At 36.6% G+C, this 27,061-nt stretch overlaps 1 protein-coding gene across 1 annotated transcript in view; it reads left to right on the top strand.

The window, feature by feature from the left end:
- DYRK1A (dual specificity tyrosine phosphorylation regulated kinase 1A) overlaps positions 1-27,061 on the top strand; it is an 89,331-nt gene that overhangs the window by 56,064 nt on the left and 6,206 nt on the right. The window contains 9 exon segments of the mRNA XM_051626098.1: positions 7,172-7,377; positions 17,699-17,791; positions 18,638-18,649; positions 18,651-18,827; positions 19,556-19,703; positions 23,201-23,487; positions 25,815-25,961; positions 26,319-26,459; positions 26,738-27,044. Of these exon segments, the coding sequence (XP_051482058.1) occupies positions 7,172-7,377; positions 17,699-17,791; positions 18,638-18,649; positions 18,651-18,827; positions 19,556-19,703; positions 23,201-23,487; positions 25,815-25,961; positions 26,319-26,459; positions 26,738-27,044 (1,518 nt within the window).

Genomic DNA, 27,061 nt, shown 5'->3' on the forward strand with positions numbered 1-27,061 from the left:
CTTCTGTGAAGAAAGAAGGCTGTACAGTTCCTCGGCTAATACAGGGCTTTCTTTGAGGAGCCATAGGAAGGCCTGGAAATAAAAGGGTTGAAGTCTGAAGCAGTCATATGCAGTACTAAGAACTGCCATACTTGGTCTGTGTTGTAGGCCCACAAGCCTCTTGTGTGTGGAAATGAGAATACCCAGTTCACACTGTTACTCTCCGGTCATGTGTTCTACCAGGTTCTCATTCAGCTGCAGACATATCACTGAGATGGATCACCTCTGCACATTACTGTATGACCCAAGTAGTAGATGGCAGAGATAGGATAGGAAAAGGGGGGATGGGGCAGGAGGCAGAAGAGGTGAGAGAAGCTCAAAACATGTAGGGTCAAAGCTATGATCTTTATAGGGAAAACACTGCAGAACAGAAAGAAAACTACTAGCAATACCCAGAGAGTGAAAGACGGTGAGTTTTGCAGGAAAGTTCCATACTTCAAAATGAGATGACCTCACAGTCTTGGATAAAGTGCAGGGAATATTGCTACCGATTCCAATTTAGTTCTGCATTATTTCTTCCAGTTAAGCTATTGTGCCATATTTAATGGTCTTTACTTAGTGGATCCAAAAGGAAATACTGCCTTTTCTTTGAGGCAAGTTGAACAAAGAAGGGAGGAAAATGGGGACAGTGATGTTATTAGGTAACTTTATTAACCAAAGAATTCTCTGGAAGTAGGAAGTTCACAAACATGGGGAATTACTACATTTGAACTTCTTAAAGTATGAAATAGAATGCTGATGTGGCTTTCCTGGTTTTACCTGCTTCATCTTGCACAACAGTCAATAGACAGTGAAGTATTTTTAAGGCTGTTGCAAAGGTTACATTATCAAGTAGAGAACTCTCTTCTGGTATAATGAAATCAAGACGAGCTGCTGCACTGGAAGATAGATGTTTTTTCAGTCTTGAAGGCAAGCTTGTATAACTCACAGGGTCAGAAGTGTTACAGTGGTCCTTTTTGGTTTAATTTTTAATTGCAAGGTAAGTAGGTATGAAGAAATATTAAGGAAGGGTCTTGTCTTTTAATGTTGTAATTATTTGAATGTCTGAGTTTGTTTTCTTTTTTATCCTTCATTGTATGACTAAATAGAGTTACTTTGGTAGAACCATCGTGGACAGAGAGAGTCACATACATACATTGAGAAGCAGAGTGTATATTTAATGACTTGGGTGATAGCAATTAGTTTCTTTGCATTTCTACAGAGATTTTCAGATACAGTCCCACATGACAGAGGAGCTGATCTAATAATTCCTTTATCACTTACTTTGTGATGTTAGTGACACAGAATCACTGAACCACTGAGGCTATAAAGGAGCTCCAAAGGTCACCTGGTCTAACCTTCCCCTGCTCAAGCAGGGCCACCTAGAGCCAGTTGCCCAATACTGTGCCTAGCTGGGTTTTGAGGATCTCCCAGGATGTGCTATCCACAGCTTCCCTGGGCAAGCTGTGCCAGTGCCCAGTTAGTGACTGTAGGAAGGGCTCTAGTATGGCTTCCAATTTCATTAGACATCAGTCAGTCTCATTGAGAAAATAGACTTTACAATGACGTAGCTGTAGGGAAAACTTCAGTTTAAAGTTTAAATTTCTTAGATACCAGAGTTAAATGACTGCAGTACAGACATTCTTTCAGGAACAGAGATCCACTCTTGGGGAGAGACACTGTCATCTGCAGCTCTTTATGGTCGATTGCTGGATCTCTGTGCCTTGCTTTCTGTTTAAAGGAGAAGGTCAGCAATGCATTGCACCACTTGGATACCTTGTAATACTTTTTTTGGGAGGGAGTAATGTTTAAATGAATTGTGTAGACTGATGTCAGAATGGGAATAACAGAAGTTAAAATGGATGAAGTAGGAAATTGAATTTTAAAGCTGCATTTAGTTTTAAAAAAAATCTATGCAAAACTGTACAAAAAATTTTCCTGTATTAACCCAACTGTAGTTCATTTATGGAGTGTTCAATAACTACCACCTCAAGTATTTTTCTACTTTGAGTTGCTAATTTCTTTGATACTTGGAAAAGTAGTTTAAATCAAACCTATTTTGAATGAGGCAAGTGTTTCGTGTTCTCACCAAATAAAGAAGTATATTCTTGAACTTGTGCTTTTCCACTGTGTCAAGATGGTGCTTTAAAGAAAGAAACCCTACCTTCTTCCATATGATAGGGCAGTCCATTTTTGGACTTTATTTTCAGATAGTTCTGAGTTATAAGCATCTTTTGAGATTTGAAGTTTTTGTTATCATCATATTTGTGCTATTGGTCTTTTTTAAAACATTTTCATCTAATTATAGTTACAGTGGTTTGCTTATACGTACTGTTGCATTTTGTTAATGCTCACTCCTTCCTCGTTACTTTCCAGAGACAGTAAATTTACAAAAGTTAAGAAGCTACTCTTGTTATAAATTACATTTTGCTTATATTATGGTGTGTGGAATGTCACTAATGAAATAGTGTTCTGAACTGCTTCACTTCAGAAGACTGTAGGAGAAAAGGGACAGTGCGCTCAAGGTCGAAGGAAGGGGTGCCTTCTGTGGCTGGACCTTCTTTATGACAAGTTCTGATTAACTCTCATCACAAGCAGTAAGTGTTTGTTGTAAACTGTAAACCCGTAAACTGTAAACATAGATTTTTATGCCATTCCCTGAACTAGCACATTAGGTAAGGCCCATTCACAGGATAATTATACTTACTCCCCATCTGGAATCTCTTCCCTGAATGTACTTCATGCCTACAGATCTTGCCATAGTTTTCTCTTACTTTATTTCCTTCCCAAGGTGCTTCACAACACATAATAGTTTGAACTTGCAGTAATTAGAAGGAAAGATTGATATTTGACTACACCTTGTTCCTTAGATTTTTCTATTGTGTAGAAGTTATGGTTGTGGCATGGTAACAAGCTCCTGTGGATTTCAGTACTTCCATAGTGGTCAGTACCTCAATTACTTTTTTGTGTGTCTGGAGCTCTCCCAGTGAACTTCAAGCCACCAGGGGTTTTGTGAACTTCAGTTCATGGATGTACATGTTTCTATTTCTATAGCTGACAGACTCCTCAGCCTAAAACTAAAGGAGGCCAAGATTGTTATTCTGGCCAGTTCTTCTTTCTTCCCTAATATCTTCCTAACATGTAATTTGGTGTTTCTTGACTCATAATAGTAAGTTATGAGTGTTGTCTTGGGATTAGTTGTACCAGAGTTGGATTGCAGGGATAATGGAACAAAGTCTAAAATGTGACAAGGGCAGGTAGTTCATCAGGGACCATATCCTGACCATTAATTGTTTTGGTTGATAGCTAAAACTGCTTTCAGCAAGAGAAGTCTGTGAACTTGTGTCTTCCCTTTTCAGTGACAGTAAAAAAAAATCTGTAAAAGGAAAATTATGTGGCTACTGATCTTTTGACCCAGGTAGACAGTAAAAAAAAAATCTAAAAGAGGAAAATTGAGTGGCTACTGATCATTTGACCAAGGTAGTTCTTGTTTGTTTCTAACATGGTTAAGGGTAGATACCACCATCTCACACAGACTGTTAAAATGCCTTTCTGTTCAGTATAAGAACATGCTGTGTGAACTAGCCCATTTCCATCTGTCTACTTGTAACAGACTTCAGGTCATAAGACTCTAGTCAGGCTCTTGTGTTTAATGCCCTTTTTTCTGAGATTCAGTGCTGCTCTGTGAAACCGGGTTACATTTCTACCAAAGAATAATGGTTTCTAAGAAGTTTCTTGTTGGATATAATTTTTATTCATGTATGTTGACATCAGAAGTTGTGCATGACTTACCTTCTAGCAAACAGGTAAATGCTTGTTAATCACAAACATTGAAACTAAAAAATAAAATTAAATTAAATTTGAAGCTATTTGTCAAACCGTGGCTCTTAAAGAAAGTTTCTTTGTGATTCTTTAGTCTAGTCACTGCTACAAACTATGAAGCTCTCTTTTCTGGGGCGTTGCTGTTGAATTGACTGAGTTTGTCCAACTGACCGTCATCCGTTGGGAAGACCAGGAAAGCTACAATCTTATTGTCCTGCTAGTGGACTCAGCAGATGAAGGCTGTGCAAGTGTCAAAAGTTTAAAGCTAAAGTGAAACATCAATATTATGACTGTTTTTTGTGGGATAGTTTCACTTCTAATCCTTTTCTACATTTAAAAAACAGCAACAAAATGTGTGAAGTTCTGTTTATCCTCAGATTTGTTGTGGTATTTTGAGTTGAGTATTGGAAAATACTATAAAGTCAAATTGTAAATGAGAACTCCATGCTACCAAGATTTTTGTGTGCATATATGTGAGCTTTCTGCCTTTTTTTTAGGGACATGTGCAAGTGCAAAATTTTTAAAAATAAAATTACTTTTATTAAGTTATCTAATTTGCTAGATATCTAGTATGCTATTGGGAAACTGGCCTTGAGTAAAAAAACAAAACAAAACAACAAGAAATAAAACTTCTAAACTCATTTGCTTTACAGTTTAGAACTGATGGTTTTTTTTGACTACGTGATTTAAATACTGTTTTGACTTATTACAGTCACTGTGATGTTGCTAAGTAAGGTTTTTTTTTCAGGTTAAGCAGAAAATCGGCAAAAATTAAAAGAGCAGAAAAGTAGACACACCAAATAATGTCTTACCATGTTCAGCCATTCTTACAGGACTGTTCAGTGTATCTTGAAAAGTAAATGTACACTGAATTTACCAAGGTGTATAGATGGAAGATTAACTCTGATTCTCCGGTAAAAATGGAGTTTAGATATTAAGAAAGTACAGTAGTGATGAAAAAAACCCATATTTACAGTTTTTACATTATCTAAGTGACATATCCATTAATATATCTAAAGGAGCCATGTTATCTTTGAGGGAGAGCCACTGATACATTAGGATCTTTGCGCATTATTTTCCCCCTGTACTTAAGTGTTAACTTGTGAGGTTAATAATACATAATTTCAAATTTAAAGAAGTGACAATCTGATACTCAGTTTGTAGGTAAACATAAGCTGTTACTTGGAATGAAAACAGAAAAAGTTGCAAATATCTTAAAAAGCTTACACTCATATCTAATATTTTCACTGTATCTTTAAATGTTTGAGGGCAATTTCACTTTCAGAGCTTACTAGTATCTGTATTTGTGTTAAAAATCATTAAGTGATTTTTAATGCAAGTTTTACAGGAGAGTTAGAGTAATTTTCTGTGCAGTGTTAAGCAGAATTCGTTAATAATGATTTTAGGTCAGGAATTTCTTTATTTTATTTCCATTTGTAAGGTCACCCTCATACTTCATAATGTTACCAGAGGCACTGTAATGAACACAAAAGACAGGATTTTTCCTGTATCATAGTTATTTTGTGGCAATGAGGTTTTTTTGTCCGTTTGGGTGTATTGGGATATTTTTTTGATTGTTTGGTTTGATTTTTTTTCTGTTGTTGAAATTTTTTTTCCTTTTTAAATTATTTTTTTTCAGTAAAATGTTTGAAGATTTAGTGAAACATTGTGAAAATACGTGGATGCTTTTGCGCAACCAGTTCATTTTCTGGAGCAGTTTGTTCTGTTAATCTTTTAGTAGTACTGAGTTGTAACATTGGAGAAAAATACCAGTGGTCTGTTGGTGGGAATTTCGCTGTGCAGTTTTACTTCACCCCTTTAAAAGTAATAGTGATTATACTAAATATAAGCTTTCTCATTTCTACCTGTTTTATTATTTTTTTTTACTTTTTCAATTTAATGTATTTTTCTAAAATCATTTTAATATAAAACAATGATTAATCACATACAGGTCTTCTTCTGCCCTGATAGGTGCTGAGTCAATGATACCATATAATTTTCAATATTATATTTTTTTCTTAATATTGAATAGGTCACGAGTGGAGTGGTCAGTTATTTTTAAGAAAGTCAAATTGATCGGTGGCGTTCATCTGCTGTTTTCTACTGATTATATTTTATTGCAAGTTTTTGGTTGTAAAGGAAATGAGGATTTCCCTTGCTCATTAAGGTGCTTGTATCTAAATTTAATCTTTACCAATAATTGAGCTTCTAAGTTTCAGCTTGTGATTCCCCATGTATTCCTTCAGTGGCAATGTTGGCTTAAGTGTGCCTGGCTTCTTGTCCCATCCTGCACTGTCTCTTGTGTTGTGCCAACATGGCATCCGTTTAGAGAATTTCCCCCCTCTGGCATAGTCAGCAGAAAGCAAAAGGATGGTTCTTAAATGTTGATTATGCTAAATTGTCATTAGCAAACAAAGAAAATCAAATGGTACTTTAAACTGTCATCCACTGTTAAGAGGACAGTGAAGATATAAGTGGACTATGAAACAATTAAAATGTCATCTGATGGATGTCTGAAACAAGAGCTGAGAGGTGCAGGATCTGTCTGTCTTGGTTAGACACAGATTCTGTGCCTGGGGAATCTGGTGTTTTTCGGGATGTTATGGAATCAAGTACTTCAGTCTTACAGTTCAGCATTCTGCAACTTGACACCAAGTGTTTTGTTTGTCTCTTAATTTGCGCTTGCTTGTTGCAGTCTTCTCTCACCTTCCCCAAAAGGAACTAGAGGAAGTTACAGTGCTTGCTATGTATAGCTTGATGAAACTCAGCAGTAGGAGCCAGGAAGCTGAGTTGAAGTACAGTGTGCATTGGAAGAAGCGTCAAAGTTAAAAATCTAGGCTAGTGAGCTAAGCGGTTTGTAGGAAGGCATAAACATTTAGGCTAGGGAAGGTAAGCTGCTGAGGCTGGGCACTGGCTTTTCTTTTTTTTTTGGTATGGTCAGTCCAGAAAGTTGCTGTGAGCAAACTTGAAAGGCAGAACTGGCTTTCATGGAATCCATACACAAAATTCATACGTTTGAAAATAAGTCCTGTCAAATTCCAATCGAATTAGGACACATTGGTGATGTCCTTAGAAAAAAGGATGTTATGGATAAATTGAAATAAACCATTAATGAATAATTTGTCACTTTGAAAGAAGCACTACAGCTAGGTAATCTTAGGTAATCTTTACAAGAGGACGATTTCTGAGTTCATTGTCTATGAAAAATCTTGTCTGTGTTAAAATGGTGGAACTATTACTGTTTGTAAGCTCTGTAAGAGACGAGACAGGCTAGCTGAGGTAAATACTTTCGAACCATTTACTGCATTAAAAGCTGACGTTGTCTTTGCAGGAGGAGAGACTTCAGCATGCAAACCTTCATCTGTTCGGCTTGCACCATCGTTTTCATTCCATGCTGCTGGCCTTCAGATGGCTGGACAGATGTCCCATTCACATCAGCAGTACAGTGATCGTCGGCAGCAGAACATAAATGACCAACAGGTTTCTGCCTTATCATATGCTGACCAGCTTCAGCAACCTCTAACGTTAACAAACCAGGTAAGTGATTACAAAAAAAAGTAATTTTAGATGTCATAATGCTTTTTCTAAATATATTATACATCCATAAATCATGGGATCAGAGCATGGGTTTTTGTTGTATGGTTGTTGTTGTTTTGTTTTTTTTTTAAAAAAAAACCTAATTAACTCCTGATTCTTCAAGGATGGGTGGACATATAAGTTTCTGGAAGCTCTTTTTAAACATCTGGTACATATTTATTGTGATTATTCCATTTCTAACAATTTTTAGATGAGAGGGGAGAAAGATTGTCCATGTGGAGACTTGGAAAGAGTTTAATAATAGCTTTTTCTTAGGGCTGTTTGATGTTAGAATGTGATTGTTTTATTACTTGTTCTAATGGATGGTGTTTTAATGCAGTCACTTATTAGTGTGTTGGAATAGAGGTTTGCACAAAAGACACATTGTATTAAGGAAGATACACTTTTTTTTTTTAAAAAAGGCAAAATCTAGAGCTATAATATCGTTAGGGTTTTACTGCTAATAATTTACTACTTACTGTTGCAAGTATGTATAATAAACACAGGGAGCTATCCTCATAATGACTGTGGAGGCTTTTGAGCTGTCAAGATCAGTGTTTCTTCCTTAGTGCCTTTGAGTTGCTAGAACTGCTGAAGTAGCTTACTAACTAAAAAAAAGTGTTGGGTTGCTAGCCATAAGAGCTAGTATTGATTGCCCTGTGTAAGAGATAATTCTGTTGCTTTCTTAAAAATGGCACAGCCCAGTTGTGGAAAAGTGAACGCAGATGGGTTTCAAAGCTTGAAATACAGAATTCTCTTAGTCAGAGCTTCAAAATTTGGTGCAGACTGAAAAGGCATGTTTCACTTAAAGAGCACTGAGAGTGAAGTCTACCACTGCTGCTAGATTCAGGTCTGTTCTTGTATTCACGATGGCTTCAGCAGAAAAATCTACAGTACCATCAAGAAATGCTCTGTTCATATTGCTCCATAGGAAGGCACTTATGCAGAAAGAGGGAAGGTTTTGAGGGAATGAGAATGGTCAAAGTAAGTGCCAGGATATCTTATACTAGGATTTGGAGATCTGTAATGAGTAGGGATCTATGAAGAAAGGCTAAGTGAATGGAGCTGGCAAAGGATGTGTTTACTTTCATGAGAGCTACTCAGTAGGAAGATTATCTGCTGTTATGTAATAGTGTTTAACTTCAGAAATGTACAAGGGTATTTTATGTGACTTATTTTGGGTTGAAGGTCCCCCCAAAATCTCCACAATGAGGTTAGTGAATCAGTCTGCCAATTAAGAAAAGCTGATGAGTTATTAAACCTTTCAAGGTACTTATCTAAGCTTTACAATCTGGCATCACATTTGTGAGCTTTAGTGTACATTAGTGCTTAGTTGTTCTTGTTTTCAAACCAAAAAGCAAAATCGAGGAACTTCAGGATGTATCACCATCTGTTGCTGGTTTTGTTCACAATGGATTTAAAATGGTAGCTGAATAGTAGAAAGCTGAAGAACAATTTTCAGAGAATAGCCAAGAATTGTTGACCAAAAAATGCATCTCACTGAGATGAGGATGTAAATGTAGGGAAAAAAAGCTGTGATTGTCTCTGACAAGTTATCTATGTGAAGAAATGATCAGCTGGCCACCTTGATAATGGCAATTGAACTGTCTTTCACCACTAACACTGTTTTATAGAATGAGTGTTTTTATTTTTCCAGTTCCATTTTGTTTTTACTGTATTGTAGCTTCTGACTTCCTATTTTACTGTAATTACATTGTTGAAGTATTTATAGTCCTCTGCCTAAGCAGCTCAAAATTGTTACTCCTTTATCCTTTGTGAGCTGCTTTCAGAACCCTTAACTTTGATGGTTGGCAACTTTTTGAAGTCTTCTGACTACTTGGCTTTCATAACTCTTTCCTCCTTCGAGTTCTTGTGCTTCTTTCATCAACAAGTCCCATAGTGAGTTCTCCTCACCACATTCCACGTTGGTATGGAGGTTCTATATGAGCCTCTGTAGGGGAGTCTCAGTGGCTATGTGCCTTTGCACTGCAGTTCTGGTTAATCTTATCTGCAAAACTAAGTCCAGCTAACATCTTTATCCTGGTGAGTCAGATCATCTGGTCTAGACCTTCACTCTGTGCAAAAAATTTTGTTCTTTCTCTTTCATTAGCCATTTTGTCATCTCTAGTTCATCTTGATTAAAAAAACTCTTTTCTTCTTTTGAAAGCCATGACCCTGTGTTGTTGAAGGCTTTCTACTGTCTTACTAATTGCTGTGGACTGCCATGTTGCCTTTCACTCCAGATATCCATCTGCATATTGTCTAGGTTTTCGTGTCTAAATGATACACACGTCTTACAGATTCTTTCTTTATGACAATTCTACAGGAATCCTTTTTATTCAGTGTTGCCTTGAATATGCTGCAACTTGTTTCTGTCCTTGATAAAAGCAGCTCTGTGCTGTATATTTCAATTCTGAAAAACTCTTGCAGAGATAATTTTCTGAACTGTCCTCGTGTGGTTGTTTCATTCCTCTGTTGGAATCCCACCATTACCTCTTTCTTTTTCTGTGTGCTTGCCTTTTATTAAAGCTTGTAATACCAGACTAAACTTTTGGTAATTGCAAACTGTTTTCAGTCACAGAAGGTGACATCCTTCTGTGTTTTCAAGTACATATGGTTAAAGAGATTATGGTTTTTAACTTGGGCAGTAAAAATAACAGGTTGAAAGTCTGTTGTAGGAGGCTTGATAGATTGATCTAGTAATAGTCATAAAAAATAAGAGGAAGAAAAAGGTGGCTTTAGCAGATACAGGATGTGTAATTCTTAAAGGCTAGATCCTTTTAGTGCCATGTCTTGCATCCCTTAAAAGAGGTGAGAAGTTAGGTCTCTGAGCTTCAGTTTCACAGACTTTCCTAGTGGAACAGTAGTCATCAGCGGCATAGACCATTGAATCTACTTTGGTGCTACAAGTTTCAGCAGCCTAAAAGTAGCCCATATGAGTGCAAGCGTCTAACAGTTGATTTAATAGCGAGTTGCCAGCCCCTTTGCTCCTGGGAGTGCTCCATTACCTTGATTCAGTACCCAGATGGGTCAACGAAGCCGGAATCTCCCAGGGTCGGTGGTTGTGCCAGGACTGCCAGGCAAAATTCTTTCCCGAGCTCCAGCCACCATCTGCTGGCCACAGTGCCGCACTGCATTGCCAGTCTTGCTGCAAGGCTGTGCTCTGCCTAGGCATGTTGCCTTTGGCTGGGAAGGTCTGCGGTCTCTGAAATATTCCGTTGTTTCAACAAACCCACCTCTGTTAAATAATTTGCGGAGTAGCTTAGCATTTGTTTGACTGAAACTTTCGTTACAAAAGTTACTATCTTGATTGCTACATTTGCTGATCTTTGTAGACCAGAGTATTTTGTCCAAATTCAGACAGAACTGAAAATAAAATGTGCTTGAAAATAAAACCCAGAATGAAGTCTCAGCTTTTCAGATGCTGATGTTTGATAGAAATAATATATACCAAGTAGTTCCTCTCTGAAAGGAATTATCTTCAGGCTGCAGCAACATACATAAGGATACTGCTTGTCAGTTGCTAAGAGTAGCTGGTGTTAGCATGTAAAGCAACAGCATTTTCTGTAAACAGTGCAATTTTGGTAAATAGCAAAGATGATCTGCTTCATTATTTTTTTCCCCCGGTTATTTTTATGTGTGTCTTTTTACTGAGGACTGACTCCTTTTTGGAAGAGTATTGTCTTGTTCAAGTTCCTGTAATGATTTTCATTCATAACCAAATAATGGAGAAGCTAGGCTTTGAATGTTAATTTATTGTTTTTATTGCCTCTCTGTCCTGCTTGTTTTTTGATTTGTAACAGCTTGCAGACCATGTTCTGCTATTTTATTAATAATTTGTAGTTACAGATTAAAGGTTAAGAAACAGTAATGACAATTTGTAGTAAAGATATATTAAATTATATGCATTTATATAAAAGATTGCCCTTAAAATATTCTTTACATACTCTTCTCTTGCACCTATTACTTTATGGCTGTGTTGGCCAAAACTTACTCATCCTATCACTGGCAAGGAACAGATAAAAGGAAGATACTTCAAAGCCAACCCATTTGCTTTGTTTTTCGCTTATTTATGAGATTTTAAATTACAGTTAAAAACTAAAAACTTCCAGCTCTGTCTTTTTTTTTTTTTTTTTCCTTCCATGGTTAGGCTTAAGGCTTTTGTTTAATGAAAACCGCTGGATTGTGAGGGTTTACTTTAAATCTGTGATTCACCAGGTGCCAGACCTGCTGGCAGCATGGGGTACTGCTCTTGGTTGTGTTGTCTTACCTCTGACTAGTGCCACAGCCAGCTTTAGGAAAGCAGCATGTGTGTGTGGCCTAGAGTGCATACCCATAGAAAAGATGAGATCTGTGAGACCTTTCTCCTTTCGCGGTAACAAATAGTAGTATTTTCTTTGTCCAGTTTCAACTGGTTGCATCTTGAGAGTTCAACATAGCTTCCTGCTCCCTACTACTTCTTTAAAAAAATGTTTGGGCTGAATCAGACAGGATACAATCTTGGCAAATGATCCTTCTTTCCTTGCTGACTTTATTTGACTTTAAACTTACCTGTTTCTTGCTATTATTTTTATTCAGCAATCTTATTTGAGGAAAGAAGCCAGGAAAGGAAGGAAATACAGAACACAAGTCAATTAGTAAAGTAATTAAACTGAAATTCTGTCCCTATCTGCATGCATTTCTGGCTCTTGAGTATAGTCAGTTTGACGAACAGTCTTGGATTTTTCTTATTTTGTCCTCTGGCACATATGTTTTTTTCTCTTTGGTAATTTTTTAAAAAATCTGAAGTTTGCTGTATATTATGGAGAAGTGGTACTGTGGCATGTGGTTACAGCAATTAAACATCTGTTTTGTTGACCCTCTGGAGACATCATCTATTATGTGGCTGCCCACCACAATGGGATTAACGTTGATTTCCTCTTTTATATTACTATGATGCAAGAAAGGTTTGAATAGCAAATGGCATAGGAGATGAGACTGGTCCATTCAGTTTTTTCATATGGGAGTCTATTATGAGTCTTATGAGGAAAGGCTGAGGGAGCTGGGTCTCTTTAGTTTGGAGAAAAGGAGACTGAGGGGTGACCTCATCAATGTTTACAAATACGTAAAGGGTGAGTGTGAAGAAGATGGAGTTAAGCTTTTTTCAGTGATGACCAGTGATAGGACAAGGGGTAATGGATACAAATTGGAGCATAGGAGGTTTAGGGTGAATATCAGAAAAAATTTTTTTACTGTGAGAGTGACAGAGCACTGGAACAGGCTGCCCAGAGAGGTTGTGGAGTCTCCTTCTCTGGAGACATTCAAAACCTGCCTGGACGCCTTCCTGTGTGATGTACTCTAGGTGACCCTGCTCTGGCAGGGGGGTTGGACTAGATGATCTTTCGAGGTCCCTTCCAACCCCTACGATTCTATGATTCTATGATTCTATTAGATAGGTAATTTCAGTTGGAATTATAATATAAAATCTTCCATTTTGCAAAAAGAATAAATAATGAACATGTACTGTACACAAGCAGAATTTTATGTTCCCTTTTTTGATGATTGTGGGTGGTGATGGATCTTTATTTAAAAAAAATAAATCTGAATTAAAGAATACCTTCAACAGAACATATATATTTGCTCAGAATTTCCTGTAATCAAAATAAAATGCATTTAGTAAGGAACAGTGCCATCTGTTTTTTCAGGTAAGAAAGTATGTCTAAAGAGAGAGAAATATGTTGTCTGTTTCTTCATTCATTAAGCCTCAAAGACTACACTAGTTAAAATAACATACCTGAGTTGAAAACTCAGTTTCCTTAAAACATGATTTGTTTCAAATGTGTTGAGTACATGTAGGTGGGGCTTTTGACAGCTTTTTTTGGTGCTTGTTTTATTCTTCTTTGTTTACAGTAGTTTCAGGTTGCTTCTAAGCACTATATCATGTGTGTTTTGTTAATATGTAAGAAAAGGAAATTTCAGTTTTATGTTTTCATTGAGGTATAAGTGTGAACTGGTCAGAGTATGAGGGATATTGACTGACATATATACATATATTATTACAATAAAGTAGTTTCTTGTGTCTCAATCTTAAAATAAAAGCATGTATTTTGATTTGTGTTCCATCTTTAGAACTATCTGAAGTTGCAGTGATGCTGTCTGGCCACCAGATAGAGACTGAAGCTTGTGCAATAGAGATTTTTCATTTTCTATCTCATTCTTTTCCTTTTTTTCCTTTTTTTATTTTTCCTTTGAGTTTGAGTATTCTTTGACGCCAAGATAGAAATCAGTATTTCCCAATGATAAAGAATTTGAGAGTGTTAGTCTATAAACTGGATAATAACCACTTTGTTCCATAGGCTTCCATCACCAGGAACAAGGAAGCGAGTCTCCAAAAGGATCTTTGCAAAAGCAGCAAATGTTTCCTACCCAAAACTTTATTAATTTAGAACAGCAAAATAGTACCTAGTAAAAAGTTCAGACAGGTTAAAATGTGTCCTCAGAAATGTGTGACTGTCTAAATACACAATTAAAGCAGAATTTTTATACAAGGTACTGGCTGCAAGCAACATAGGGAGTAGCTTTCAGAATTTTAGCTATTTATTATTAGGGAACACCAACAAATTAGATTTTTATTTTCACCAGTCGCCTTATTTCAGAGTAGAAACTATGAGTTGTTTTTTTTTTTTAAGTAAGCAAGCAAATGTGACTTATGTATTAAAAAAAAAAAAGAATATTTGTCCTGCAAATTCCCTCTCCAACAAATTGCCCCCAACAACAAAGAACCAGCCATGTTGCCGCTTGCCCCCCCCAACATCTCCTCCACACTGTGGGGAGGACAAAGGCCTACTAGAAGCTTGTGGGTCAAGACAAGGACAAGGAGGGTTCACTCACCGTTGATGTTCACAGGCAAAACAGACTCGGGGAAAAAATAATACTTTCATTTACCACTAATCAAATACACACAGGACACAACACAAAGAGCAGGGCTTACGTACGTTACCCCCACCCCTCCCTTCTTCCCTGGCCCAAATTACTTTGTTCCTGATTTCTCTATCTCCTTCCCCCCAGTAGCACAGGGGGACAGGGGAGGACGTTTAGAGTTAGTTTACAGTCTGTTCTTTTCTGCCACTCCTTGCTCCTCAGGGAGAAGGGTTCCTTACAGTACTCCCCAGTTTCCCCACGGAGTCCCTCCCATGGGGAGTGTCCTTCACGAACCTCTCCAGCATGAGTCCTTGCCACGACGTGCACCCTCTCAGGAGCAAGCTGCTCCAGCATGGGCCTCCCACAGAGTCACGGGCTACTTGGGGAGCAGGCACCTCCCCTGGTGCAGGGTCCTCCACGGCTGCAGATCCAAGTTCAGGGGCTGCAAGTCTACATTCGCTCCTCCTGGGGCCTTCAGGGGTTGCTCCACCATTTTTCTTCTCCACGGAGTACAGGGGGACAGCCTGACACCTCGCCGTGGAAAAGCAGAGGGAACTTCTGCTTGGACACCTCTTTCCCCTTCTTCCTCACAAACCTTGGGATCTTCACTCATGCACATGCTCTGCTCCTCTCCGGCTCAGCTCTTGCCCTCTCTCTCTGAGGTCTTATATATCAGTTCTTTCATATGTTAATTGAAGAGGCGCATCTGTTGTCTCTAATGGCTCGGCCTTGGCCACTGCCCCTCAGGGCCCTCCCCTGCTACCAAAAAACCTGCCAAACGAAACCAGCACATAGAGCAAACTTAAGTCTGAACAGCTGATCTGAAGTATGGAGTTCTTCTTCACTGACATTCTTCCCTCGAAACATGTAACCTGCATAAGGGGTTACCTGATGCTGGTCACATCAGCCTAGGACAGAGACCAGTCCCTGCCAGTATCTATGCACAACAGCATGGTTTCTTTTACCAGCAAAATCTACCAATGTTCCAGTGTTTGTTCAAATAATCTCTTAAAGTCAGATTAAGAAACTGAAAGGAGATATCTGCGTTCGAAAAGCCTGTGACAGTTGAAATGAGGACTAGATGCTGTTCACTTATTAACAGTATTGTGGGAAAGAACTAGAAGAGATCATAGTTAAGTGTGGTTTGTTTAGTGGTTCACATTTGTTTGACAGATGAAAGGAAGAAACAAAAATTTTTTGTAAATGTCAAATAGTTTGTTTTGGAAACTTTAGAACAGACTTCCCTGATGTGTACAAAATGGTTGTGTTTGTAAAAAAATAAAAATAAAAAAAAATAAGGAATTAATTTGGGAAACCTCCTTAAGAGAGATGGATGCTAGTGGGCATATCCAAAAGTGAATTAAGTAGAGCAAACACCTAGGGCAGGACTTGGATTAAAATTCGCTGAGGGAAGTGTAACTGTGTATGATATTGTCTCTGAGAAACATTCCCCCATCAAAAAGACCACAAGTCTTGCAGCCAGTCTAAAAATGTTATATGGGTGTATTTGGAGTGGTGTGCATCAAAGCTTTGAAATGCTGTTTCTTGGGAGCTTTCAGTTCCACTGAGTTTTGTACCTGATAGGAGTCCCACACAAAGATGCAATAAGCTTTCTGGAAGTATATTGCCTTTTCCCCTGCTCTGTTTCATTCTCTCACTTGCTCACTGTCTGTATTATTCTCTTGGTCTTGCTTGTGCTCTCCTTCCCCCCCTTACGTGGTCTGCACATGCACCAGAGAAGAGTGTGAATTTAGCTTTCTGGTATGGTTTCTTGGGTACCTGACTTCAGGCCCAGTTTCAGAAGCACAAACTCTATCCATTGTTTCTATTTGTGAGAACTTTTTTGGGTCTTTTTTTTTTTTAATTTGGTCATTGAACCAAAAAAAAAAAATAAGGCTATTTGCACAGCCACCCTTTTAAGTAATAAGTAATGCCATGAAAGATAGAGAAGCAATTGTGCTTCTTCAGTTCATTTATTAGTTCAGCAATAGTGATACGAAAATAATTTCCATCATTTTTGTTGATGGCTTATGCTCTTTCCTCAGCTGTGCAGGAGGCTGTGTATCAGTTTAGCTGTAGTAAGACGCAGCAGATGAGATTAAGCACTTAAAAGTGAAGAGAGTTATGAGCATATTTGGTGGCATGAGATGAGATAATGGGAGATGAGAGTTGTGTAAGGCTTCGTGTGATGGTGCTCAGTCACCGAACCCACTTAATGAGTAAGGAAGTAGCGGAGGCTTTAGCCTATGTGAAATAAGCTTTTCTCCAATGGAATTGCTTAAACTTGCCCTGTGTTTTTTTGTTGTGAAGAGATGGAATAGATGGAGACAGGTTAGGGGACAAGTCACACTAGCTTCACCATTCTCTTTCCTAGCTCCCCCTCGGGCACACTCACTAGGTGAGACTGAGAAGTTGCCAGAGTTTTTCTGGTGATACAGTTGTGCTGTTAAGGAAGTGTCTGCTAAGCATGTAGTCAGCTTCAGCCAAATGAAGTGGTTGGTAACTTAGTTTTTTCAGTTTTCTCTTTACTCAGAATACTATTCATATCCAGCTTGCCACTTGGAACTTTATCTTTTCTGGAACTTGTTATCTTAAGACATTTAAAACAAATCTTAAGGAGAAACAGAAGTTGATTGGCAGATCCAAAATTTACATGGTGTATGTGTGCAAAGGGAAAAAAAAAAAGGCGCACTACTGATTTTAGTCTTGTTTCTTCTGGAAACCAATAAGAAAAAGGCCTCCTGTTGAAGATGCATTTGTTTGACATGTAATCAGTTTCAGAAAACACAAATGAGGAATGTAAGTTCCCTTTCAGGGATGTTGTTAGAAACCTTTGAAAGTAGGTATGTTGTTCATGCGTATGCTTTAGATTTCTTTCAGTTTTCTATAGGTTTTAGATTTAAGCCTGGATATTGAAAAGCATGGTAGACCTGAGGTTTTTTAATTGGGATTTAATACAGTTTAAATGTGGCAAACTGCCACAGTTCTGCAGTAGTTATTACTGTTAACTTCCACTTGTGGTTTTAATGCAGCTATACATTTATAGAGTTACAGTTCATGTATCAGTCCTGAGGTAGAGGAGTAATGTCAGCAAGAATCTCTTTTGTCAAAGGAGCTGTATTTTTTAACTGCAAGAGAAACTGTTTATTGGGATTAAGCCTGTAAGGCATAATGGTAGAAGTGGTAGAATAATGGGATTTATTAAACATATCAAGAGGTAACTTAACTGTTATTTTATTTTGATTCCCAGATTTGTTTTTTTAATGTCAGCTTAAGGAGAAAATACATTGTGATGAAATAATCCTGAATATCACCATTTGATGTAATAGTGATATCATTACAGTCCTAACTTTTTCTAAGTTATAATGTGTTCATATTACAGAGGCGAATGCCCCAAACTTTCCGTGATCCAGCCACTGCTCCTTTGAGGAAGCTCTCCGTAGATTTGATCAAAACATACAAGCATATTAATGAGGTAATGACTCTAGCTATCTTAGCAATGTGTATTGATGTGAAGCTTTGTTTACAATACATCATTAAGTGTATTTTCTATGAATAACCTTGTGAAGAGATAATAAGAATCAAGCTTTCTCTCTGTTGTTCATGTCTCATTTGAGATTGTGGATATCATGCTCCTGCTTTCTGTCCAGCGTGTATTTTTTTTAGTCCTTGAATTTAGTAGCTCTTGTTTTATAAACAAATGTTGAGCTCTTCTGTTGCATGATAAGGAAATAGAAGTGGCACAAGCTCATGTGATAGACCTTTATGAGTGTGCTAAGGACTTTTAAGGGAAATAGTAAAGTGTTTTCCCTAAAATATTTAATTAAATATTGCTGGTAAATATATAAAAAGTAAGTGGTTAATATAGGGTAGAGTCAGATTCAAACTCTCTGGCAATTGCAGGGAATGTGAAGGGATTTCTGAAGTGGTTACTATCTTCCTTGGAATTTTTGTTTCCCAGTCTTGTGGAAAGAGCTACTGATAACTTTTTTCCCAGGCTACTTAGAATTTTTAATTTTGCTGTGTGTATAGTGTACTGTGATGTATACTCTTGCATCTGTGAGCTCTAGGGATCAGTGTTATTAGACATCTATTTAGATCTGCTTTCTGAGTTTTTAAATTATTCATCAAGACTTAGCTTTGGTGTAACAACTTGACTTCAAATAGAGTGATTGCAAGAGAGGATTGTTTGTTTTTCCAGTAATTGAAGTTGCATTTTAAGATCACTGGATTAGGTGCGTTGGTCATAAAAGCTGATTCTGTTCTTTATGGAACCCATGTTCTAAGAAGTGCTCTTAAGCAATATACTTTTCACATTTAGGTTTACTATGCAAAAAAAAAAACGGCGGCATCAGCAGGGCCAAGGAGATGATTCCAGTCACAAAAAGGAGAGGAAAGTTTACAATGATGGCTATGATGATGACAACTATGACTATATTGTAAAAAATGGGGAGAAGTGGATGGATCGTTATGAAATTGACTCTTTAATAGGCAAAGGATCCTTTGGACAGGTAATGTGTATCAGCTAGGCAGTGTGTAATTTATATTAATAATATCATAATCATAATAACCTTTTCATTTGAAGTGGTATTCCTGTTTCATTTTGAAATTAAATTTTTTCTTAATCTGATGATGCCGAGTGCCTGCTCAGGACACTCATATTGTCTTGTTACTACAGATAACATTTGAATATACTTAAGTATGTAGATCTGGAAAGCATTTTGCAATGAGCACATCCTCAGCCTTTTGCTCTCGGTTCATGTTTTTAGCTGTTTGGCTTGGGTTTTAAAATTAAAACAGTAGTCTAGTGCTAGGGATTACGTATTGTAAATGTTACTTAGTAACGTCTATTTTGGCTGTCATAGCTGTCGCCGTGGCTTGAGAAAAAGGCTGGAAGGAGGATGGAACTTTTCTTTTTATATTTTTCTTAGTTTTACTCTGATTTTGCCAGTTGTTTTACAGTATTATTTTTAATTATTTGATCATTTGGATATAGTGCTTGCCTTAGTGAAGCCTCATTGGAGCCTCAGTTCTATTTTGTGATGTCACTGCAAGAAATGGCACATGACCAATTGTGGCGTTATTGTAGTAGTAAGAGAAGAAATTTAAGAAAAGAAAGTTTACTGGAAAGAAGAAAGGTTCTAAAAATGTTTTCTCTGAAGAAAGTTTAGAAAGTGAGTTTTGCTGTATTTTGAAAACTTTAGAGATTTCTCTGATGTATTTGGCTTTTCTCTTTCAGGTTGTAAAGGCTTATGATCGAGTGGAACAAGAGTGGGTGGCTATCAAAATAATAAAAAACAAGAAGGCTTTCTTAAACCAAGCCCAAATTGAAGTCCGACTGCTTGAGCTTATGAACAAACATGACACTGAGATGAAGTACTATATAGGTATTTGAATAGTTTATATTTATTTAATAAAATTATGAAGATTTTATGTCTTGCTATATGGCGTAGGATGCTCTGATGATAGATAAATTAAAATAAGAATATGACTTTTATTAATATTATTTGATGCAGTTTTTCCAGTTTGCTTTGCAACAGGACTAGATGCAGAAGAATAATATATAAAATTGTTTGGGATAACAGACTTTTTACTTTGTAGCGTTAAGATATTTTGTAGAATTTTCTGTTTACAGCTAATGCTGTGGACAACTGGGGAAGTTGCCATGGACCAGGTTTTCCACAGAAGCTGTTATCTGTTGTAGTTGGTGTCTCTTTCACTGCTAGGAATCTATCTTAAATTATCTCAGAACTTTAATAGATAAGAACATGCCTATTTAATGTAAACCAACATCATACAGTAGTTTTATCTAGCTTAATCATAATTTTTTGATTGTATGTGATTAAAAAGCTCAAGTTTTTCTGTAACAAAACTGAAATGACTTATGTAAATGTTAAGACTTGCCCATTTATAGCTCAGAAAATATTTCAAAGCTTATAATTTTGACAGGTCCTGTAGATTGGAATGCTTATTATGATAATCTACTTAAACTTTATAATAATGATGAAATTAAGTCAGCTTGTCTAAAAAGTCTGTTAAATCCTATGGAGTTGAGAGTGGGGCAAAAAGATGATGGAAGGAAAGCAACAGCACGACATGAAGAGAGATGGAGAAGTATGAAAAAGTTATTATGGAAAATGAAATTGGTTTTAATAATCCTTTAGTTTGTAGAAGCTGAACTACTAATAGCTATGCTTTTCTGATTTGCATGTGTATATTATATTACTAATTTTTCTTTCTGTAGTTTAGAAAGAAACACTTGAAATAATATTAATATACACTGGCATTAAATTATCTGATAAGTATTCAGTTACATTTTAACTTTTTAATAGAATATTATAATACATTTTGTATATTAAGTGTAAAAGTTTATGAGCTATTTTTAAGTTAGATTTGTTAATAACATGTTTACATAAAACAAAACCTAAACTTGACAGCATGTTATGCCAAAAGGATGTTTCAGGATCGTTAAAGACATGATCACTTTCAAATTAATATGGAGCAAATAAGGACACTGTGGGCATCATCAATTAAACTCTTGAATTTTAAATTTTTTAGAGAGTCTGTTTGTAAGATCAGGTAAAATTAATTGGATCGAAACGTCATATGATCTCCATCTGTGAGTTAAGGCAGGATGGCTTTACATAGAAAGCAGTGCTGAAACCAAAAAAAGGAAGAAAAAGTTGTCATCATTTTGAACAGTGGAGAAATAATATATACTGCCTGAGCTTAGGCAGGTATTTTCAGCTTGTTTTAGGCTTATTTCAGTCTTTCAGAGTATATTTTAATAGTTCCTCTTTTATTTAACACAGTATTTAATGAACAGGACAGCATCAGTAAAGACCACAAAACCCAAACAGATAATGTTTTGAATGAATACCTTGTATTCCATGCTGTGCAAAAACTGACGCTTCACCAGAAGATAATCAGAAGTTTAGGAACAGTTGCTTATGAACATATTTCTGCAACAAGACATAATTGAAACATTCTGCATATTCATGTAAAAAATAAGTTGTCTGAGGATGCGTGGACACTCTTGCATGGGCTTTCAGATACATGATGCTGAGAATAGCTGAATAAGGCTGAAAGCATTGCACATATCACAGTACCCTGTGTGATGGAAAATGGAGGCTTCAGGGAGAACATGGTTAAATACACTGTAGCCTGATTTTAAGGACATAAAGTTTAACCGCTTATGCTTATCTCAAATCTCCTCTAGTACCTTCAAACCAGAGGAGGTTTGAGTTACTGGTCTCCTTCAGATCTAACACAAGTGTGAGAATGCATTTAATACCTTCAAGTTTTATGAAAATTAGTGGCAGAGGGTAGGAGAAATATTCAGATGCTATTATTTCTCTGCTGAAGGAAAGGTGTGGCAAGGGCAGCTCTTATCCACACTATTTGAGCTGTGTGGCAGTTGCAAGTGGTACTAGCTGGCCAGTAGCATGCTGGTAGTTACAAATCAGTTGGAGTAAGTGGTGCTTCTTGCCAGGTTGGCAGGTCCAGCAAGCTTAGGTGGTGTGGGGAGGAATTGGAATCAAGTGTAGGAAGACCGCAAGGAAATGAAAAGTTGCTTATGCTTTCAAATTGAAAGGACAGTGGAAATACCGCAAAGATGAAAAAATATAAAAGGAATAGACAGTGAGGTATTGCAGGAGCTGGCATCAGGGGGAAGCAAATGGTGTTGCTACAGGTGAGTTGTAAGGCATACATGAAGAACTGGTTGCCCAGAGAGGTTGTGGAGTTTCCTTCGCTGGAGACATTCAAAACCCACCTGGACGTGTTCCTGTGTGATGTGCTCTAGGTGACCCTGCTCTGGTAGGGGGGTTGGACTAGATGATCTTTCGAGGTCCCTTCCAACCCCTAAGATTCTGTGATTCTGTGTAACTGGGTTATGATAATGGAGGAAAAAAAAGGCCATAGGATATGAAGTAATGACCTTATTTGAATTCTCATTTTGCTAATATTGATTCAAGATCTTATTATGACAAAAAGGGGAATGCATTGCTTTTTATTTGAGGGCTGAAGTGTTTTTCCTGTTTCAGTTTTCCTTTACTTATGGCAGCTAACCCATATTAATGTCAGACTGATAAGCCTTGCTTACGTCCAAACAGATAATTGTGATAACTTTTTTCACCTGTTTGATGAAAAAAATAAATTTATTTGATTTGGACTGGATTGGTTGCTTTCATATATCAAAATTATGCCTGATTGAAAGGAATATAATGCCTTTAATTAATTGAAGTAATCAATTAAAATGATAGCTTATAAATTGTAGTAATATCTTAGTATATTTTAAATTAATCTGACAGTCAAATATTTTCTCTGTAAATGTAAGGGAAATTCTTAACAAAAAACTCGGTCTAAAGTGCAATATCTGTGTTACTGTTGAGAATATTACTCTATGTACACTTTTTTTTCAGTCTGCTTGGACTTGAATACTGTTTTAGCTTTACGAGTGTGGAGAAATGAACTTTCCACTGAAAAAGATCAAGAGTGTTGTGACAAAGGTTGTGTTACAATTTGCAGTTCTCATCTTTTTTGCTTCTATTTTTATTTACCCACAAACGTGTTTGCCTTTGATTTTAGGGTAGAGATAGAAGAGGTATTTTTTCAAAATAAGCTATCTTTTGAATAATTTTTGTGTTAGTATAGCTTTACTGAGGTACACCTGAGGACACTTCAGATGTGTAAAATGTTCCCCTGTACCCTAGGCATGGCAGCAATATTCTGTACATAATCATAGATCTAGGAAAAAAAAATAACACTGTGTTTATCTTACAGGACAGCTTCCTACATATTGATTAAAATGTTTAAGTATTGTGTTGTCATTAATACTTACCACACAGGACATGTATTAATTAATTTCTTCCCCTTTTTAAAGTGCATTTGAAACGCCACTTCATGTTCCGAAACCATCTCTGCTTAGTCTTTGAAATGCTGTCCTACAACTTGTATGATCTGTTGCGAAACACCAACTTCAGAGGTGTCTCATTGAACCTGACACGAAAATTTGCACAGCAGATGTGCACTGCACTGCTTTTTCTGGCGACTCCTGAACTTAGTATCATTCACTGTGACCTAAAACCTGAGAATATCCTGCTCTGTAACCCCAAACGAAGCGCTATCAAGATTGTTGATTTTGGCAGTTCGTGTCAACTTGGACAGAGGGTGAGTATTAGTAAAAATTCTAAGTATGCTACATATGAAAAAATATTTTAAAGCTAGATAGCTAATTTTAGATAGCTAATTTAAACTTTACTAATGATGACTTAAATGAAATAGTAACTAATTTTTACATAAGGTGTTAGATCAACCATCCATAGGAGCTTTAAATATGAATTTTAATGCCACACTATATGAACTTTCACCTTTCCATCTTCCTTTTCTTCTTGCTTATGCGTTTATGCTGTTAATGCAGAATGAATCAACACTTGATTGTAGAAGTATGCAGTGCTATTAAATAAAATACTCCTTTATTATTTTCTTACTCCACATGTATTACTCCTTCCGCTTCAGCATGTCCTCTGTTTAGTGTGCCTTGGAGGTAGGAAAATAATATGAGGCTCAATATGGTGCAGTAAATGGCTCCTAAAGATACTGGTTATAACTAAACCATTTTTAGAAACACTTTAGCAATTGTGGAAAGACTGAATTGAGTTTAGTGATAGTATTACTATGAGTAAAGACGCATATGTGCAAAGTATTTCCAGGACAAAGGACCAGGTTGCTTTCTGTTGACAGTTCTTCAAATTAGGATAGATCTGTACTATGAAATAGTTGTAAAAAAATTTGTAATTTTGTCATGTTCATGTATTGTGAAAATGAGTGCATTTTTCAATTGAGCTGTTAGAACCTGTTGAGCTTAGTCTGTCCAGCATAGCCAAATAGATTTATATTTACTTTAAGAAATGTTAACATTTATAGAATAACTATGAATATATTAAGATTAAAAGTCTGCTGGTATGCCAAAGCCTGTTTTCTTTAGGAGAAGCTTTGAATCATATTCCTCAAGTGTTTGGTTTGCACTAGCAATTTGGTTTGCTCTTTGAAACATTTATCGGACTGTACTGTTATACTTGCACCGTACAGTCTAGTACAAATAGACTCTTTCCTTGTTGAACAAGTTATATTTGACTGAGGAATTAACCACTTCCATTCAGACTGCCTTTTTTTAGTTGTTTGCTCTGAAGAAAAGTTGTTAGCTAGAGAGGTTAGGAAGAATTCTATAGGTAGAATAGACTTTAGTTTCTATGACATCTTCCCAGGTAGTCCCTTCACCTTTTGCAGTTTTACCTGTAAATACGTTTTTGCTTTGAGAAAGCTGGGTGTTAAAAAAACAAGCCAAACAACCAAAAAACCTGCCAGAAATATGCAACATTTGCAAAAGAGATGAAGTTTCAGATGTAATATTGCAAGTAATACTGCAGATGAGATCATTATATGAGAGAAGTTAAGAAACTTCATAGACTTAACCTAAGTCTCCTGATTCTCTTCTGAAGAGTTGGGACTAGCCAGTAACACCTTGTCACTTTTTCCCATAATAAGTCTGGGAAGAGCAGGTCAGAATATTCAATATTGTATTGAAAGCAGTGCTGAGACATACATTTAGGTTGATAAAACGAATTTTTGCTCTAAACTAAAAACTTTTTAGCCCAGGGTGAATGACAATACAAGGAGGCGAAATGAGATCTCTGTAGTTTGGTCAATAATAAGATAATTTTGAGATGTGAAGAAGCACAAACACAAAAACCTAGTGTAATTCCTTATTAAAGTTAACTTAAGTATAGTGGTAAGGAAATACCAGTCCCTTTGTGTAAAGTGCTGGGTAAACTTGTATGTTACTTCAAATATAATGTTTGGTTGTTTTTTGCTTAGGGTTTTGGAAGTGTTTTTTTAATTACTTTTTTGTTTCTTGCTTTCTTGTTGTTTTATATTTTCCCATGCTTTTTCAGTTAAGACAGTCTCTAGGTTTAGAATAAAAAAAATAATTATCTGTCTTGTGAAATTAACAGGGCAATTAGGAGTGGAAGGAAGTTGCTTTTTCCCATGTGTTTTTTTCTAGTTCCTGGAATTACCTGATAATTTAATCTCATTTCATCACATAATAATTGCAACATTTGATCTTTTACTATAGATTTTGTCTGAGGTGTAACATGATTCTGATGTGGTTTGTGGATTAATTTTTCTTTGCATGATCCAAGATTAAAAATTTGATTACCTTGATGATTACCTGTAATTGCATGAGATTACACTCATCAACCCTGAAGTGTAAAATATTGCCATCATGAGTGAATCTGCAGATTTGTTTTGTCCCTTTTTTTAAATGAGACTGTAAATTAGCACTTACATATTTTATACAGATACTTTTTAGTATTATGTGTACCTTGGCTTTCCCTAAACTAAAAATGTGTTTCATGGTAGTTTGGTTTTGTAGTACAGAATCATAATAGTCCTCTTTGGATGCTGTGTATTACCTTTAGATTATTTTATTACAGATATACCAATATATCCAGAGTCGTTTTTATCGATCACCAGAGGTGCTACTGGGAATGCCTTATGATCTTGCAATTGATATGTGGTCCCTTGGGTGTATTCTAGTTGAGATGCATACTGGAGAGCCTCTCTTCAGCGGGGCAAATGAGGTATGTAGCTATATTACAGTACAAGTAATTTAATTAGGGTGGTTTTTTTGTTCATTCTCATAATGACTTTCATCTGTTTCATTGTGATGCATAAATTAGAGAAGTCTATTAATCCTAAAATGAACGAACGTCAAAGACAGCAGTGTCTTTTGTCAGAACTCTAAATTGCCTGTTAATAGTTCCTGTTTCTGACCTCCCCCTCCATACTTCTTGTTCACTGAATTGTTTTATGCATATTGGATTTTTCTTAAACTCACAATTAATTTAGAACTTGTCTGAGTAGTTAACATTTGCTTCTCATATCACTGTTTAGCTGTTTCTCACAAATCCTTCACAAATATTTTTTGTTTGGAACAGGTGGATCAAATGAATAAAATAGTGGAAGTTCTGGGGATACCACCTACTCACATCCTTGACCAAGCACCAAAAGCAAGAAAGTTCTTTGAGAAGTTGCCAGATGGCACTTGGAACTTGAAGAAGACCAAAGATGGAAAAAGGGTAGGTTACCTAACTAGGATGAGAATATGGACTCTTTAATTAAAAAAAAAAATAAAAAATTAAAAAATTAAAAATGGTGTGGTGTTACTTTGCCTTATTAACAATGGAGCTTTGTTGTTATTTATTATTGTTCCATGTAAGACAGGTTGATTAAATAATACTTTCCATAATGTTGAATAATTTCCTACTTTTACTTCCTTCTATGGCAATAATCAAACTGTATACATCCAAGGTTTAATATAGAACTTGACTTCAAGCAATTTCTAACTTCCCAACAGGAATACAAACCACCCGGAACTCGTAAACTTCACAATATACTAGGAGTTGAAACAGGAGGACCAGGTGGACGTCGTGCTGGGGAATCGGGTCATACTGTAGCTGACTACTTGAAGTTCAAAGACCTCATCTTAAGGATGCTTGATTATGACCCTAAGACACGAATTCAACCTTATTATGCCCTACAGCATAGTTTCTTTAAGAAAACAGCAGACGAAGGTACAAACACAAGTAACAGTGTGTCTACAAGTCCTGCCATGGAGCAGTCACAGTCTTCAGGAACCACCTCTAGTACATCTTCAAGTTCAGGTAAGATTTGCTCATTA

This window comes from Apus apus, chromosome 1 (assembly GCF_020740795.1).
Source record: "Apus apus isolate bApuApu2 chromosome 1, bApuApu2.pri.cur, whole genome shotgun sequence".
Lineage (NCBI taxonomy): Eukaryota > Metazoa > Chordata > Aves > Apodiformes > Apodidae > Apus > Apus apus.